The 16,895-nt window shown below is 45.9% G+C and overlaps 1 protein-coding gene across 1 annotated transcript in view; it reads right to left on the reverse strand.

The window, feature by feature from the left end:
• Positions 1-15,072: 15,072 nt before the first annotated feature.
• The window catches only part of CPZ (carboxypeptidase Z), an 80,654-nt gene continuing 78,831 nt past the window's right edge, over positions 15,073-16,895 (reverse strand). The window contains exon 10 of the mRNA XM_063135973.1: positions 15,073-15,584. Coding sequence (XP_062992043.1) covers positions 15,250-15,584 — 335 coding nt within the window. The 3' untranslated portion in view covers positions 15,073-15,249. The remainder of the gene's footprint in view (positions 15,585-16,895) is intronic.

Consider the following 16,895-nt stretch of genomic DNA (forward strand, 5'->3'; position numbering starts at 1 on the left):
TACTCTAAAATATCTGTATCTCTTTAGTCTCAGAACCAGGTTTCTAGCTACATAAACAAATAAAATAATGAAATCCTAATGCAGAATACTCTTTGATGCATTTGTTCATGGAATCGCCTAACTGCTTAGCCAGGTCAGGCTGGGCAATATGGGTCCCAGTATTTGCCACATCTTGGACTCACCAGCCTTGCCTCATTTGGCAAGGGCATCCAGAGAAGGGCCTCAGATTATTAGCCTAATATCCAGGTAAGTAAATATAGAAGAAGACATTCCTTCAGGTAACCTGACCCCAAGCCATTTAGGACTGTAAAGGTTAAAACCAGCACTTTGAACTGGGTCCAGAAATAGACTGGCAGCCAGTTCAGATACAAATGTACTGGCACAATACGATCTCATCGGCTAGTCCCAGCTAGCAGACTAGCTAACCTGTTTTGGATTAATTAAAATGTCCAGACCATTTTCAAAGGCAGCCCCATTATATGTTGTAATAATCCAAATGGGAGGTTACTAGAGAGGCGATAACTGTCGCAAGCCTATCTCTGTCCAGGTAGGGTTTTAGTTGGTATATCAACCTTAACTGATGAAAGGTGCTCTGAGCCACTGAAGCCACCTGTGCCTCTAGTAACAATGGTGGATCTAAGAGCAGGACCAACTATGAACCTCCTCCTTTAGGGGGAGTGCAACCCCCTCCAGAACAGGTTGAATGCCACTTATCCAGACAGATGGCTCACCTTCTTGTCTGGATGGAGTTTCAGTTTATTGGCCCTTATCCAACCCATTACTCTGCCCAAGTCAGAATATCAACTGCCTCACCTGTATTAGATGAAAAGAAGAGGTAGAGCTGGTTGTTATCTGCATATTGGTGATGCCTCAGCTCACGTCCCTGGATAACCTCTCCAAGCAGTTTCATGTAGCTGTTAAAAAGCATTGGAGTTCCCGAGGAACTCCAAAACATTTGCTATGAGAGAAAGTAGTAATCCCCAAGCACCACCTTCTGGAATCAGTCATCCAAGTAGAAGTGGAACCACTGCAATGCAGTAACTCCACATCGCCAATTCGGACAGCCTATTGAGAAGAATGCCATGATCAATGGTATCAAAAGCCACTGAAAGATCCAGGAACACTGACAGGGTCACACTCCTCCTCTCCCTCTCCTGGCACAGGTCATCCCACAGGGTGACCAAGGCAGTTTCCATTCCAAATCCAGGCCTAAAACCAGACTGAAATGGATCTAGAAAATCTGTTTCATCCAAGAGAGCCTGGGGCTGATAAGCAACCACACAGTCAAGCACCTTGCCCAGGAAGAGGATGTTAGCAACTGGACTATTTAATAAACAGGTTAGCCTATTTAATGGGTGGCTTGAGTACTGCCTCTTTTAAAGTGGCTATAGCATCCCTTCTCTCAAAGAGGAATTTACAATCTCCCTCATCCCCTCCGTACTAGATGTAATAATCCAAGAGGGGTAAAGGTCAAGTATACAAGTGGTTGGCCAAACATGACCAAGCATCCTGTCCACATCCTCAGGCGCCAACAACTGAAACTCATCCAACACAACTAGATGGTGTTCTTGATACCTCCACTATTGGAACAGTACTAACTGTGGAGTCTAAGTCCTGACAGAAGTGAGCAACTTTATCTTCAAAGTGTTGTACAAAGCTATTGCAGTGTGCTGCCGAGTGTGCAACCTGATCTCTCTCTCTCTCTCTCTCTCTCTCTCTCTCTCTCTCTCTCTCTCTCTCTCTCTGTCTCTCTCTCTCTCTGGCATGCTCCTCTCCCAGTCTTCATACAACACACTGCAGTACTTTATTAAATATGATAATACAAAATTTATGAGTAAATTTGCATTCCCAGGTAATAAATCTAGTAATGTCCTCTTTTAGTTCTGGATATTATTTGTACTGCAGTTACTCTCAATTTTATTGTACAAATCAATTTGTCTCCACTGAGGGAAGCTAATTGCAAAGTAAACAAATTAGCAATGCTCCATTGAATTTCATTCACTATGAGATGAGAAAAATTTTCTCTGCTTCTGCAAAACAATGATTGATGGTGAAGAGCTGCAAAGTTTTCCTCAGGTCATTAGCTTTACACTATTTGTATTTCCTGGGATAAAGGCAGGCAGGCGGGAGAGGGGGGAGTGTAAGAGAGAAACTCAGGGTAACAATTACTAAAATAAAGTAATATTTCAAACTCAAATATTTTACACTGGACTTCAAGAACCTAAGTTTATTTTTATTTTAGGAACGTTTAAGAGAAAGCAAAGAAAACTGTAATTAGGAATGCAAAGAATTAATTCCCACAGCCCACTTTGGAAATATTGCATTTCTTCTTTTGCAGCAGGCCAAAGCCTAGTTTATGTTCCAAGGCATTCCTGTTAAATGCATGCAAGATCTCTGGCTTCTGCTAGCTTTGTCCAGCACTTATAGTAACCACCTCCCTTTATTAATAATTTCAGCATTTGGGATCCTCATATATTTTTCCTGTCACTGCTCTCCTCTTGTTTGCCTCCAAGAAAAATCCCACCTTAATCTATTCAAGATGGGCAGCTGGTTTTGCCTGGGAGTGCCGGAGGTTGCTGTGGCCGCCCCCTGCTTCTCATGGCCTTTGGCTTTCCTGGGGTGCCTCCTTCTGGCACTTTTAAACCACATCTTGGGGCCACATGGACCTGCTCCCTCCCTCGTAGTTGACCTGTCTACTTCCAGGCTGGAGAAAACCCCGTCCATATGTGTTCATTTCAACTGAGTTGCAACCTGAATAGGCTCAAATGTTTTTGTGGGTTGTCTCAGTAAAGGAATCTCACTAGGAGGGGTGTGATAACATACACAAGTTTGCATGGTACTTATTTGATACATGGTTTCATTTCTTGGCAGTTGTATGGGACCCAGATGTCTTTTCTCAGGCTCCTGCTTTAGGGAGTTTGCATTTCTTGAGCACCCAGAACTGCAACATAGCATGCAAGGAAAGTGTTCATTATGAGAAATGTATTTAGTTGAATGCATCATTTTCAGACAAAGCTAAAAGTGTGAGCAGAATTAGGCCACTTTAGTGCAGTTCTGTTGCTTCCCAGGTCAAAGTGGATATCCTCTGCAGGCAAGTGACCTAAATCCACTCCAGAACAAGATTTCATTAAGCAACTTATGTCATGGAATTGTGGGAGATGCAGAGGATTTTCCCCCTATTTGGGGGTTGTTGTTTTTTTATGGGGGGCACAGAATTCTTTAAAAAAAAAATTAAAAAAACATTTACTACATTTATATCCTGCCTTTTTTCTGCAAAGGAACCCAAGGGTCCTCCTCTCCATTTTATTCTCACAACAACAACCCTGTGAGGTCGGCTGGGCTGAGAGTCTGTGACTGGCCCAGAGTCACCCAGCAAGCTTCCATGGCTGAGCGGGGACTAGAACCCAGATCTCTCAGCTCCCCAGTTTAACCACTACACCACACTGGCTCTCTGTGCTTTTTTTAATTTTTATTGATTTTTCATTGATCTACTTTGTTTCTCTGAATCCACTGAGTGGGGAAGGCTGATAGAGGAACATGCTTCAGTGACTGACAGGTCTACTACCTAATCCTAGGGTATTTTTTTAGCAGGGGCTCCAGTCACTGTGCTTTAGGGTAGGGCAAGGATGGGGTCATGAGATGGCCATTCTTCCAGTGCCACCATAAACTAGCTTTCAGTCATCATAACTTCCTAATTGCTGCCCCTTCTGAAACTTTGCAGCCTGAGATACACCTCTCTGATGTGTGCCATTTTCATACAAATTGCCCAAAACACCACGGATAGAGTCCTACGGGAGCAAATCAATTCTTACCCCCAAATGAGGATTTCCCTTCCACCTATCCTTCTGAAACCTTGCAAGTTTCTTACTGAGGAACACCTCTGGGGTACCTTTCATTTTTCAAAACAGCGCTCCACAAGCAACATAGGGAGATAAGTGAGTCCTCTTTTGGAGACCAACACAATGCCATGGCTGGTCTTGCACAAAAAACCCTGCAGCCATTGTTCTGAAAATTGTCAGGCTTGATCCCTTCAGAAGAGGGCAAGGATTCCGGCAATTTTCATCCAATTCTACTTTGAAATAAATACCGTATTTTCCGGCGTATAAGATGACTGGGTGTATAAGACGACCCCCAACTTTTGAGAAGATCTTCCTGGGTTAAAAAGTCATCTTATACGCCAGAAAATACAGTAAGTTACTGGCAGTTCCCTTGGGAATTAAAAAGTCAAAATTTAAAGGCACATAGCACAAAAACCCCTACATGTATCTTTCAGAAATTTGGCAGGCAAATCCCTCTTAAATGGTTACTATGCCTACTATCACCCAAGTATGACCAAGAGAAAAAAAAGTGTTTATAGCCATTTTGGCTCTCCCATGATAATCAATGGGAGGCATGAAACCTCAGATTTCCGAACCTCAGCTCGGGTTTGGTACCAAGTCAAAGTGGATGGAAACAAAAAGACAGCACTCTTCAAATACTTGAAAGGTTGCCACACAGAGGAGGGCCAAGAACTCTTCTTCATCCTCCCAGAGTGCAGGACACGGAATAATGGGCTCAAGTTACAGGAAGCCAGCTTCCAGCTAAACATCAGGAAAAGCTTCCTGACTGTTAGAGCAGTATGGCAATGAACTTTAAGTTCTAGCACAGAACTTTAAAGAGGCTCATGTAATCATACTCTGTTTTAATTTCATGTATTTTAAATATTTATTATGTGTTTTTATGTGTTTTTATATGTTTTATATGTTTTATTGGTCTGTTGACTGTAATAATAAAAGGAATTGAGTATGGCAATGGAACCAATTACCTAGGGACTTCATGGGCTCTCCCACACCAGGCATCCCATTAAGACATCAATACACCCAAACAACCATTAAGACATCAATACACCCACACACTGCCAACACACACACACACACACACACACACACACACACACACATCCATTCACTCAAACAGCTAGGCACCCCATGCACCCATACACTCTCTCACACACAGACCTCAGTTTTACCTCCTGCTTGCTTCTTCTCTTACTTCTCCTACTTGCTTCTTGTCTTGCTTCTTCTTCTCCTACTTGCTTCTCCTTGCTATTGTGCTGGCCAAAGAGAAGGTCAGATCATCACTGGGAGGGGAAGGCTGGAAGACGCATTCCCGGAAGTCTGGGAACGCATCCTTTCCAGGCCTTTCCCCCAATGAATTGGGGCCCACACCTGGTTGCCCCAGAGAAGCTGTTTTTCCAGAGGTCTCTGGGGTTTTCCGCATCATCTGGTCACCCTAGAAGTAGCAGATAATTCAAACAGCACAGCTTCCTCTGTTGTCCACTTTGGACATGCAGGGCCTGCTCAGACAACACACTAAGCCATGGTAGGACCACTAACCCTTTTGCAGAAATGGTTAGTGAGCATGTTTAAGCTATGGTTCTTCTTCGTGGTCTCTGTGCATCACACATTATGGGCTCTGCGCCTGTGCGTGGCCAGCTCCGGAAACTTCACTAGCTGAAAACCTTTTGGGGGCGGGAACCCCTCCCCCACCATCTACTGAACATGCTCAGGGTTTCCCGCCCTAACTCCTCAGTTCTCTTCAACCGCCTGTGGGTCAGCAGCTTTCTTGGAGACTGCACAGTTAGGTAGACTTACCTTAGCTGAAAACTGTCATTTTTTTCCTTCTTTCTCTTTCTCTCCAGTTTTCTACCTTTTCTATTAGGAAATATATATATTGTTGTATTGTTAGTTAGTTGTTAGGTGCCTATGGCACAAAAAGGACTTTTCAAGAAGTGCACAACCTGTGGACAAAAGATCTCCCAAACGGATGGACATTCGTTGTGCTTATTGTGCTTGGGGGAAGCACATGTGGTGGAATCCTGTGTGTTCTGTTTAAGATTCTCAAGACAAGCGAGAAAGAACCGCTCAGACCACCTTAGGGCGATTCTCTGGGAAAGGGCACTGGTGGCAGTAGACAACCCGAGACCGACCCCTGAGGGAATGGAGTCTCTGCCCCAGCCTCCTCCTGTTTGGAGTGAAGCCCTATCGGATCCACCCACCCCCTCTCATACCGCTTCCGTCAAAGCGGCAAAGAAGCTCTCTAAGAGGGCTAGAGAGCATAATGGGGCTGAAGATGTTCAAAAGAAAAAGAGCAAACTGAAAGCGAAGTATGGCAAGAAAAAATTAGCCAATCCAACATCATCGATACTGAAGAGTCCAGTACCGAGATCTTCGCTACTGAATTCCCCCCCCCCCCCAGTACCGAAAAGCCCAATACCGAGGCTTTCGCTACCTAAGCCTTTTTCAATACCGAGCTGGACAACACCGTCTTCGCCATCGGTACTGACGCTACCGACACCAATGTCTCCACAGTATGAGGAGATCTTGGACTCCCCGGTACCATCTCCTTTCCAGATAGTCACAATAACGGTGGAGGAACCAACCTTAAGAGCATCCTTTTCAGAGGGAGAGATCAGAGACTCCTCGTTGGATAATGTCAGAGCGGATCAGGGACCCCCTCCCCTCAATACCGAGGGGAGCAGCTCCCTTCAGTCGGTACCGACAGACATCGATACCGACCAATGTCTCCGTAGCATCGCAACTGTGATCATTCCCCAACTTTGATCAGGTCAGCAATTTCGGGATGTCAGCATTCTATCTATGGCGAATGCTCTGGCGAACGCTCTCGCTCCCCGCCTAGAAGGCACGATTATTACACTGATTGGCCACCAGCCCCGTATCCACCACACTATTATGAGGACTGGAGACACCGGGGACAAGACTACTATTATTATTATGACAGACAACCACGCGCGTTTCACCCGCGCTTCCAACAACCACCCTCGGAGACGGTCTTCCGCCACCCACCCTCACATGAGGTCGCATCTATGCCACCACCACCACCTCCACAACCGCCGCAACCAAGGCGCCCCTCGCAACCGACGCGGGTGCCAATGGAGACGCAACCAACCCCTACCGCATCGGTACCGACCATCGTGGTACCGAGCCATACAATACATCCCCCTACCAGGATGTAGGAACATCCTTACTAACAGGTTAGATGCACCAGCCCTCCAATCGGAGGAGGATTACCAATCCAACTCCTCACAGGAAGCATCGCCAACACCATCCATTCCTTCACCGGACGATTTAGTGGCAACCTCAGACATAGTCTCGCCCTCGGAAGACTTAGCGCATTTCGCTGAGCAGGTCCAAAGGATGGCAAGGTCTTTGGGAACTGAAATGTCCTAACCCTTGGAGAAACTAAACGACCCGTTTATGATGACGTCTACTGCGAATCCTCAACACCAGCTGCCATCCCCTACTTGCCTGTATTGTTAAGGACGGCTCAACAGTCCTGGAAATTGCCCTCCTCTATGCCACCAACGTCCAAGAGGCTGGAGAACCTGTATAAAATACAAGAGAAGACAGCATCATTCTTATTCACTCATCCCAAGCCTAGTTCCGTTATTGTTGAAGCCTCTCAGGGACGCTCACAAAGAAGGACCAACGCACCCATAGATAAAGAGGGACGCAGATTGGACAGTCTAGGTAGAAGAATTTATTCTTCCGCCGCACTGTCATTAAGAGTCCATAACTACCAAGCCACCATGGCAAAATAACAACTCTTCCTGTGGGGAAAAAATGGTGTGTAGCTATCTTCCCGATGACCAAAGGGAACTAGCCACTGTGTTCCATACCGAGGCAATGAGACTGTCTCGACAAGAGCTGAACACAGCTCACCATGCAACAGACTGTGCATCAAAAGCGATGATTGCTTCCATCGCACTAAGAAGACATGCTTGGCTAAGATCTGCGGGATTGTCCCAAGAGGCACGCACCCATATAGAGGACCTACCCTTCAGTGGCAAAGGTTTATTCAATTGTTCTACTGATGAATTGATGGAGAACATTCAAACGGCTAAGAATACAGCCAAGAAAATGGGCATCGGGCAACAACACCCACAAAGACCTTTCCGCCCGAAATGTTGGTTCAGGATCCAACCACAGTTTTTTCCAAGACAACAGCAATCACAGGAACATGCACCTCAGTACCAGCCACAAGCGCAGTACAAGAAGCAACAATTTGCTGGCCGTTTCAGCAGAACAAGGGCAAACTGGATGCAGACCAGAGACGTCGTCTTTGACTGCCTCACAGTCCCTACCTCCATACCTTACTTTGGAGATATCCTTGTCCCCTTCTACCCTGCATGGACCGTCATTACCACCGATGCTTGGGTCCTAAACATCATCTTTTGGGGCTACAAGATAGAGTTTTCTACCCTCCTTCCGCTCGGAACTGCAAGGTTTTCACCACCTACAGTCACCCTCCTACAAGAAGCTACATCTCTACTAAGGAAGGGCGCCATAGAGCGACTATCTGCAAGCACTCTAAAACCTGGATTCTACTCCCGTTACTTTACGGTTCCGAAACGGGATGGGGATCTCCGCCCTATTTTGGACCTCAGAGAGCTGAACAAGTTAATCAGGCCCAAGAAGTTTCGAATGAACTCTTTAGCAGCCATCTTGCCTTTCCTCTCTCAAGGAGATTGGTTTACGGCAATCGACCTCAGAGACGCTTATTTCCACGTTTCAATTCACAGAGATCCTCGTCATTTCCTCCGGTTCATTAAAAGGGAGGAAATCTTCCAATTGAAGGTGCTCCCTTTCAGCCTCTCCACTGCCCCCCGAGTCTTCACAAAGTGCATGGCTCCTGTATGTGCTTATCTCAGGACTCGTGGGGTAGAAATATACCCTTATCTGGACGATTGGCTACTTGTGGCCAATACAAAGCAAGAAGCCATTTACAACACCAAGTTCACTACCAACCTCCTCTACACATTAGGTCTGTGCATCAACGAGGAGAAGTCGACTTTCAAACCTACCCAACAAATAAAATTCCTCGGAGCTATTCTGGACTCAACCCTCTCCAGGGCGTTCCTCCCAGAGGAAAGAGCCACCACATTGAGGACTCTTGCACTCAAACTCTACCAGTCCCGCAGTGTATCCACCTTCCAGGTTCAGAGGCTGCTTGGATTCATGGCAGCAACGGTGAACATCACACCGTGGGCACACCTTCACATGAGGCCCCTCCAGTTATGGCTCCTACGGGAATATGACAACACCATGGACACTCATCGAGTCAGACTGTCACTCCCTGTAGCTGTAAAGAACACCCTTCTCTGGTGGGCAGACAAGTCCAACATCATGCAGGGTTTGGATTTCCGGCCTCCGGTACCTTCCAAGACCTTGGTGACGGATGCATCACTAACGGGCTGGGGTGCCCACTGCGGAGAGATGAAGATCCAGGAACGTTGGAGTTTTGCCGACAGGCAAAGACACATAAATGTTCTGGAACTGCTGGCTGTACAGAAAGCACTACATGCTTTCCAGCAGGCTTTATCAGGTCAGGTAGTCCAGATTCGTACAGACAATATGGCAGTCGTCTGGCATGTCAACAAACAAGGGGGAACCCGATCAATGGACTTGATCACCCTGACCTTAGAAATTTTTCACTGGGCGATCGCTCAGGACATGACCTTGTCCACCCTGCATATCGCAGGTCAAGACAATATATTGGCGGACGATCTCAGCCGCAATTTCATGGACACCCACGAGTGGCAGGTGTCAAAACCTGCACTCACTATGATTTTCCATACATGGGGTCAGCCTGCGATAGACCTGTTCGCGTCGCCAGAGAACGCCATCTGCAAACGTTTTTGCACTTGGGCGGGTCACGGATTAGCATCTCTGGGGGACGCCTTCCAAATGATTTGGTCGGGGCAACTCCTCTACCTGTTTCCTCCAATACCTCTCATCCCCAGGGTTATAGTGAAGTTACGCAGGGACAATTCCAACGCCATACTAATAGCACCCTGGTGGCCAAGGCAACCGTGGTTCACACCACTTCTCAAACTGTCGTTAGTGGAGTTGCCACAATGCCACAATGCCACAACCTAATTTCCAAGGGGAAAGGGCTCATTTTCCATCCGGATGGCAAATCACTAAGCTTAACAGCCTGAAGGATACGGAAACGCTAGACCAGCAATCCTTGCCCACTGATATATGGAATGAAATCCTAGCAGCTAGGAAGCCAGCAACTAGGAAATCGTATGCTAACAAGTGGGAGTTTTTCTCGTCCTTCGTCCTAGCTAGGAACGAGAACCCCTTTTCAGCTCCCATTTCCACCATCCTTGCCTTTCTCTATTCACTGTTTAAAAGAGGCCTTAAGTTTTCATCGCCTAGAGTATATTTGGCAGCAATATCTGCTTCACACCTATGGATTCAGGGTTGTTCAGGGTTGTTTCACTCACCCGTTAGTTAAGCGTTTTATGAAGGGTATGAAGAATACCATCCCTCCTGTACGCTCCTTTGTTCCCCAATGGAGCCTTTCCGTGGTGCTCAAGGCATTGTCGGCCAAACCTTTTGAACCCTTGGCGACTACGGACCTTCGTTTATTAACTTTTAAGGTTGCATTCCTAGTTGCCATTACGTCTGCTAGACGCTCCTCAGAACTAGCAGCACTTCGCATAGAACCACCTTATACAGTTTTCCATGCTGACAAGGTGGTCCTTAGGCCAGATCCGGCTTTTCTCCCAAAAGTTGTTTCATCGTTCCACCTTAGTCAGGATATCACTCTCCCAAGTTTTTTTCCTTCGCCGACATCTCCTCTAGAGTCAACCCTTCACACGCTGGACATTAGACGTGCCCTTGCTTTCTATCAATCCAGAACAGCTCTCTTTCGGAGATCCCAACGACTTTTTGTTTGTTATGGGGGCAAGCAAAAAGGTCTTCAAGTATCTTCACAAAGAATATCAGCCTGGGTCATACAGACTATTAAGTTAGCCTATGACCTTGCTGGTCTCCCTTTGGAGGGAAGAGTGCATTCTCACTCCACGAGAGGGGTTGCTACCTCTACTACGTTTGAAAAAGGGGTTGGCATACCAGACCTCTGTAAAGCGACCACCTGGTCAATACCTCTGACGTTTGCCAGTCATTATCGCTTGGACATCCGGGCACGCCAGGACTGTGCTTTTGGGCGTGCTGTACTGTCAGCAATTTTTTGAGCTACACACCTTGCCTGACACCACCCTCCTCTGGTAAGTCAGCTTGCTATTTGCCCATAATGTGTGATGCACAGAGACCATGAAGAAGAAAGACAGGTTGCTTACCTGTAACTGTAGTTCTTCAAGTGGTCATCTGTGCAGTCACACAACCCTCCCACCGTCCCCACTATGGTGTCATACATGATTACGTAGTGGTTTACCTCAGTGAGACTGTTTAGGCGGTTTCAGGAACTGAGGAGTTAGGGCGGGAAACCCCGAGCATGCTCAGTAGATGGTGGGGGAGGGGTTCCTGCCCCAAAACGGTTTTCAGCTAGTGAAGTTTCTGGAGCTGGCCCCGCACAGGCGCAGAGCCCATAATGTGTGACTGCACAGATGACCACTCGAAGAACTACAGTTACAGGTAAGCAACCTGTCTTTATGTAGCCACCATGGTTAGGAATGGTTCACACAACAATTAAGCTCAAAATGCTTAACCACTGTGGCTTAGCATGGTGTCTGAACAGGGTCATAGTGAGTTTCCTTCCTACCCATCTATCCCTCAGCCTTTGAAGCACTTGTGCATCCTCCACTCTCCTCCCAGTTGCCCAATCTGTGATGTTTTGGATCCTTGGTTGATTCAGCAAATCTGCAGAAGAGGATGGGCAGGTGGGGAGAAATGGGTGGCCGTTGCAGGAGATAAACATTTCAACTACAATTCCCGACCCCTCACTCATCTATGGGGTGTTACGTAATGTCCTCTAGTTAGACCCTTGTACAAATTCATACACGTTTAACAAGACCTACTCATCTACTTATACGGGATCATTAAACATTGGCAATAGAGCACCTACAGTTAAGAAGGCAATTCCCATCCAAAGAGATCTACACTCAGATACCACTGAAAAGGATAACACCACAATGGCACATTTATTGAGATTTACAGAGATTAAAATGCACAAACTGATTTGGGGGGAATTAGCTGAGCAAATGGATTTAACAGGCCAATTGGGGATGCTCCAGCCTTCACTAAGTTATGCCTTAATGGGGAAATTAGCTGCATTCTTGGTGTTGCAGAACTCCAGGCCTAAGAGTAGTCTTCAGACTGTGGGAAGGAGGCTTGAGGCTTGAAGCACACACACACACACACACACACACAGAGAGAGGGGGGGGAAAGGGGGGCAGAACATCTAAAAGCAATATACCTTTCCTTGGGCTGAAGCCCTTTCCTGCAGACAAAAACTAGCAAGCGTTGCAACACCTGGTCTCAGGTGAAGAGGAAAAAAAACAGGGAGCCTTCATTAGGGGAGGCAAGGCACCCGCTGATGGCACCCTGCTCTGGCAAGCAAGGAGCTTAATCATTTCAGGAGGGAACAGGCCAGCCCTTCTACGATTTCAGCAAGGAGCCTTGACCTTTCCTGTGGGAGAAATCACTCAGTGATTTCAGCAGCAGTGTGGCACCTTAACCCAGCATGGGATGGGGTGGGGTGGGGTGGGGGATAAGGCACCTAGTGATTTCCACAGCATGGCCCCTGGGAAGAGGGGAAGGGTGACTGGGGGCTGCTCCAAACCTGAGGGTTCTTATACAATTCAGAGAAAGGCAGTGACATCAGAACCTGAACCAGACACAGCTCATAGGCACTGAAAATGGTGCTACTTACTATGGGGAAAAGACTGAGCTGGCCTTTCGTCCCGTATAACAAAGAAAAGTGCTTGGGAATGATGGCTGTACTTACTGTAAACAAAAGTTCTACTGGGTCTTCCTTCCTATCTCTATTTTAGGAAGTCTATTAGAAACTGAATTGCTTGATCTAGTCTTAGGCGATTGCTCTCAGCCCTGTTCCTGGGCTCCCCCCCCCCCCCCGTTTTCTGAAGCTGGGAGTGAAGCTGCCTGGCCCTTTGGCTGTGTCTCAAAATGGAGTCAGTACTGCCCACTCAGAAGAGAACTACTTTGTAATAGGGGGTGTCATTACTTGGCACCACAGTTGTGTGGGATGAGTGAGGATAAATGCCTCTCCACTATATGTTAGAGAATGCACTCTGCTGTTTGGAGCAGGCAGGGTGATTTATTTATTTATTAAATTTATATACCACCCCCATAGCTGAAGCTCTCTGGGCGGTTTACAAAAGTTAATGGAGCAATGCAATTCAAACAAGATATGGGGTTCGTGTCTTGCAAGTGTGGAGGGAAAGCATGGGAGACCTTTGCAGCACTGCTGTATTCCCACATAGAAATATATATATATATATATATATATATATATATATATATATAATGAGACCCTAATCAGCAGGGTTCCACTGGTTCATCTCCACACTTAGGCGGCTAAGACCGCTTGCTCCAGTGGAAGGCAAAAAGGGAGTGTGACCCTAAGCCTATTCACTCCTCTTTGACTTGAATTACTATTTTAACAATTTTGTTAGCAACACCTTTATATATTCAGAAACTTTAACTAAAAAATTACGTCCTTCCTACCTTCCCAGTAGCCATACAGTACTTCACATGCCTTTCATCATTTTGCTTTTTCCTAGATGAGAGCCTTTCTTTTAAAATGCTGCTTCTTATTCACCCACCTTTTTAAAACCATCATGATGGTGCTTATCTTCATTGTTACCATCTTTATCTGGATTAGCTGTTTCTTCTCCTGGGTCCATATTTAATAGTGCCAATAGTTTTCATGCTTCTTAATGGGCATCGACTATGAGCATTGTGTCATCTTGGTTAATTGTGATCTTGAATTGGGTAGCTCCAGTGATACCTAATATCAGCCCCTCTCAACTATTCTATGAAGTATTTAAATAAGCATATCTTTTTTTAGTGTTTTGGGGCTTAATTCTGGGGGTGGGGGAATGGCCCTTCCTCTTTGTACTCATTGCTTCTGAGCTGCCTCATGTTACACAAAATGGCATCTTTTATGGAGCTCTGAATTAATCTTCTGATATCCCTTGGCTGTGCCCCACCTGGGGATTTAGGAAACAGGGCTGGGCTGTATTCTCATTCAAAGTTGGTAGGGTCAGTGTTCAAATCTGGGGAAATTTCCCTGAACCAATTCACCAGAAATTTTTTGGCCTTCTATAGATTCTTGGACCCAATGAATATGAGGATTGGGGCACCTACTTCAGTTCACAAGGTCCTTCGTGTATAGTCAGAAGTCTAAGTTTGATTTTGAAATGACTTGGATTGATGTTTATGGAGTTACATCTAGTTCAAGTGTTTCATTTTTGCTATGTTGGCAATATTTTCCAGCATTCCTGAGATTTTGTGCACTAAGTTTTTAATTGTGGTGACGCTTTCTGTGGTCAGGTCTTGTCCTAGCTGTTCAAGCTGATGTGAAATCTCAGCTACCAGGTCCCAGCTCTCCATTTCCATTGGCTATTTTAATGCACCTTTTTGGAGCCTTCCTATTCTTTGGACTGACTGGCACTTGCTTGAATTTTGCTTGCCACAAAATAGGATGTCAGGTCCCTCATCTAAGAGCCATCTTTTTTTTTTTTTTTTAGTTTAGGGTGTTGCTTTGGTTGAATCAGTCTTGTTTGGGTCAAGGCTAGCCTGCCAGGCTAGGTCAGTGATGTCACCACCACCCTCACCCCCTCCTAGTTCTACAAGGTGAATATACATGTTGTCCTTTTCCGTCTCTAAAAGAATCCAGTTGGCCCACTTATGCCACTGGTAGCTTACCATTAGACCTCTTGTTTCATGGTTCTCAGCAGCCTACATGAAAACCAGCCTCGTTATTAAGAGATGGTTTTAAAGAAACTATTTCAGATGGGAAAATTAATGTACCAAGTTATGCAGAAGTAATGGGTATAGAAGAAAAGGCTTTTCCTATTTTTCCTAAAGGGTGTTTTCACTTGCAGTAATGAATGTGTTAAGACATGTATGAAAATGCATTAAAGGATCAGAAGGATTTCTCTTCAGGTACTTTAGTTCCTAATAAATAATAAATCTGATGATTAACAACACTGGCATGGGGAAAGCCAGAGAATAACAGCCAGGGAACAACAGCTACATCACATCGACCTTTAAGAGCATACTAATTTTAAGAGCATACTAATTTTAATACGCATTCTTGCAAGCAGAGAAATAAAAAAGGGCAGAAAAACCATAGCAAGATAATGTTATATTAATAGAGTAATCATATCCAAATACTTCAATTAACATCCAAAGTAGTATTGGAAATACAGTTAACTGGTAGTGCAGTCAAGAGAAGGGTGCAACATAAAATAGTTTAGTGATGTTTAAGTAGCCACAAAGGTTTCTGTTGATCTAGAGAACTGAAGTACGACCACCACCAGGGCTTTTCTCTCGGATGTCCAGATTGCCCTCTGCCTTCTCTTGGTTCTGGCTGGGCATGTGGGTCAAAGTGTTCCAGTGGATCATATCGCTCATGGACAATTGGGGGGGGCTTACCATTGAGGGGTCGCAAGACAAAGTCGACCCGTCCAGCCCTGCTCATCTTGGTAGGCAATGTCACCTTCTTCAGGACTTTACTATAGCCACGAGCCTGAGCACTGACAATGTATGTACCAGGAGGCAGGAGTCTCCAGTAGTCTCCATCAGCAGCTGAAGGAAACATATAGCTTATTCTTAATTTTCAACAAATATAAACCATACTTCCACATATACAAATCTAAAGATCCTTTTTCATAGAAGAGGGCTCATTGGGATTGAGGTACTGCAGAGAGCAGTCTGGTGTAGTGTTTAATATCAGAGTAGAGCTAGAAAAACCCAGGTTCAAATCCCTACTCAGGCCTTAGCTAGACCTAAGGTTTATCCCAGGGTCATCCCTGTTCATGTAAATGACACACAGGAGATCCAGGGAGCAGGCAGGGACAACTTCAGGACGATCCCGGGATAAACTTTAAGTCTAGCTAAGGCCTCAGTCATGTAACTCATTAGATGACTTTAGGTCAATCATTGGATGACTTTAGGTCAATCAGTATCTCTCAAACTAAGGTACCTCACAGAGCTGTTGTGAGGATGAAACAGGAGGATGGGAGAGAGAACTTCCACATAAATTGTGTACATTGCTCTAAGCTCTCTGGACGAAAGGGGATATAAATGTAACTCAGGCACCAATGCAGCCGGAGACTTTTCATGATGCCCACCACCTATTTTTACAAAAACTAAAACATTTCCTTACTAGCAGCTGGGATTGCTGTGAAATGGTGGTTTTTTTCCCTGTTGGGACTGAAAACTCTGGGTTCAAAGGAGTTGTTTATTGTGTTGGGGCTCAGACCTCTCCTCAGACCTTCGTATTCAGTCTTTTGGGCAGGTAATGTGTCCTTTACCACGCCTCCCATGGCAGTGATTTTGTGATGGTGCCCAGCACAGTTTCTCAAATTGCCAAATGTGGCCAAGCCCCCCAAAAGGTGCCTGCCCCCAGGGCCAGTGCTACCATAGAGGCCACTCAGGCGGTCGCCTAGAGCGCCAAGCTAAGAGGGGCGCTGGGCACAGCACTCACGCACGTTGGCTGTGAGCCAGGCTGGCCCGAGGATTCAGCTGGGCCTGGGCTGGCGAGATGGCACCCTGCGCCCGCCCAGCCGAAGCGAAGCCAGGGATGCTGGGATGGGGGTGGGGCGGCTCCACGTTCAGACTTCCGGAATGCGCCTGAGAGAGAGAGAGAGAGAATGTATGGTTGATTCTTTGAGTGAATGCATGTGTTCATGCGTGTGTTCATTCTTTGAGTGAATGCATGTGTTCATGCGTGTGTTTGTTTGGAGTGAGTGATGCTGAGTGTGTGTGCGTGAGTTAGGGGGGATGATTTGGAGGTGATATTCCTATTAAATAATGCATTTTAGACCCATAGACGTTCCTTTCCAATTTGTTTGCTATAATTGGCATGATGTATTTCTTGCACTTTAAAATAAATTT

The sequence above is a fragment of the Elgaria multicarinata genome, chromosome 10 (genome assembly GCF_023053635.1).
Source record: "Elgaria multicarinata webbii isolate HBS135686 ecotype San Diego chromosome 10, rElgMul1.1.pri, whole genome shotgun sequence".
Classification (NCBI taxonomy): domain Eukaryota; kingdom Metazoa; phylum Chordata; class Lepidosauria; order Squamata; family Anguidae; genus Elgaria; species Elgaria multicarinata.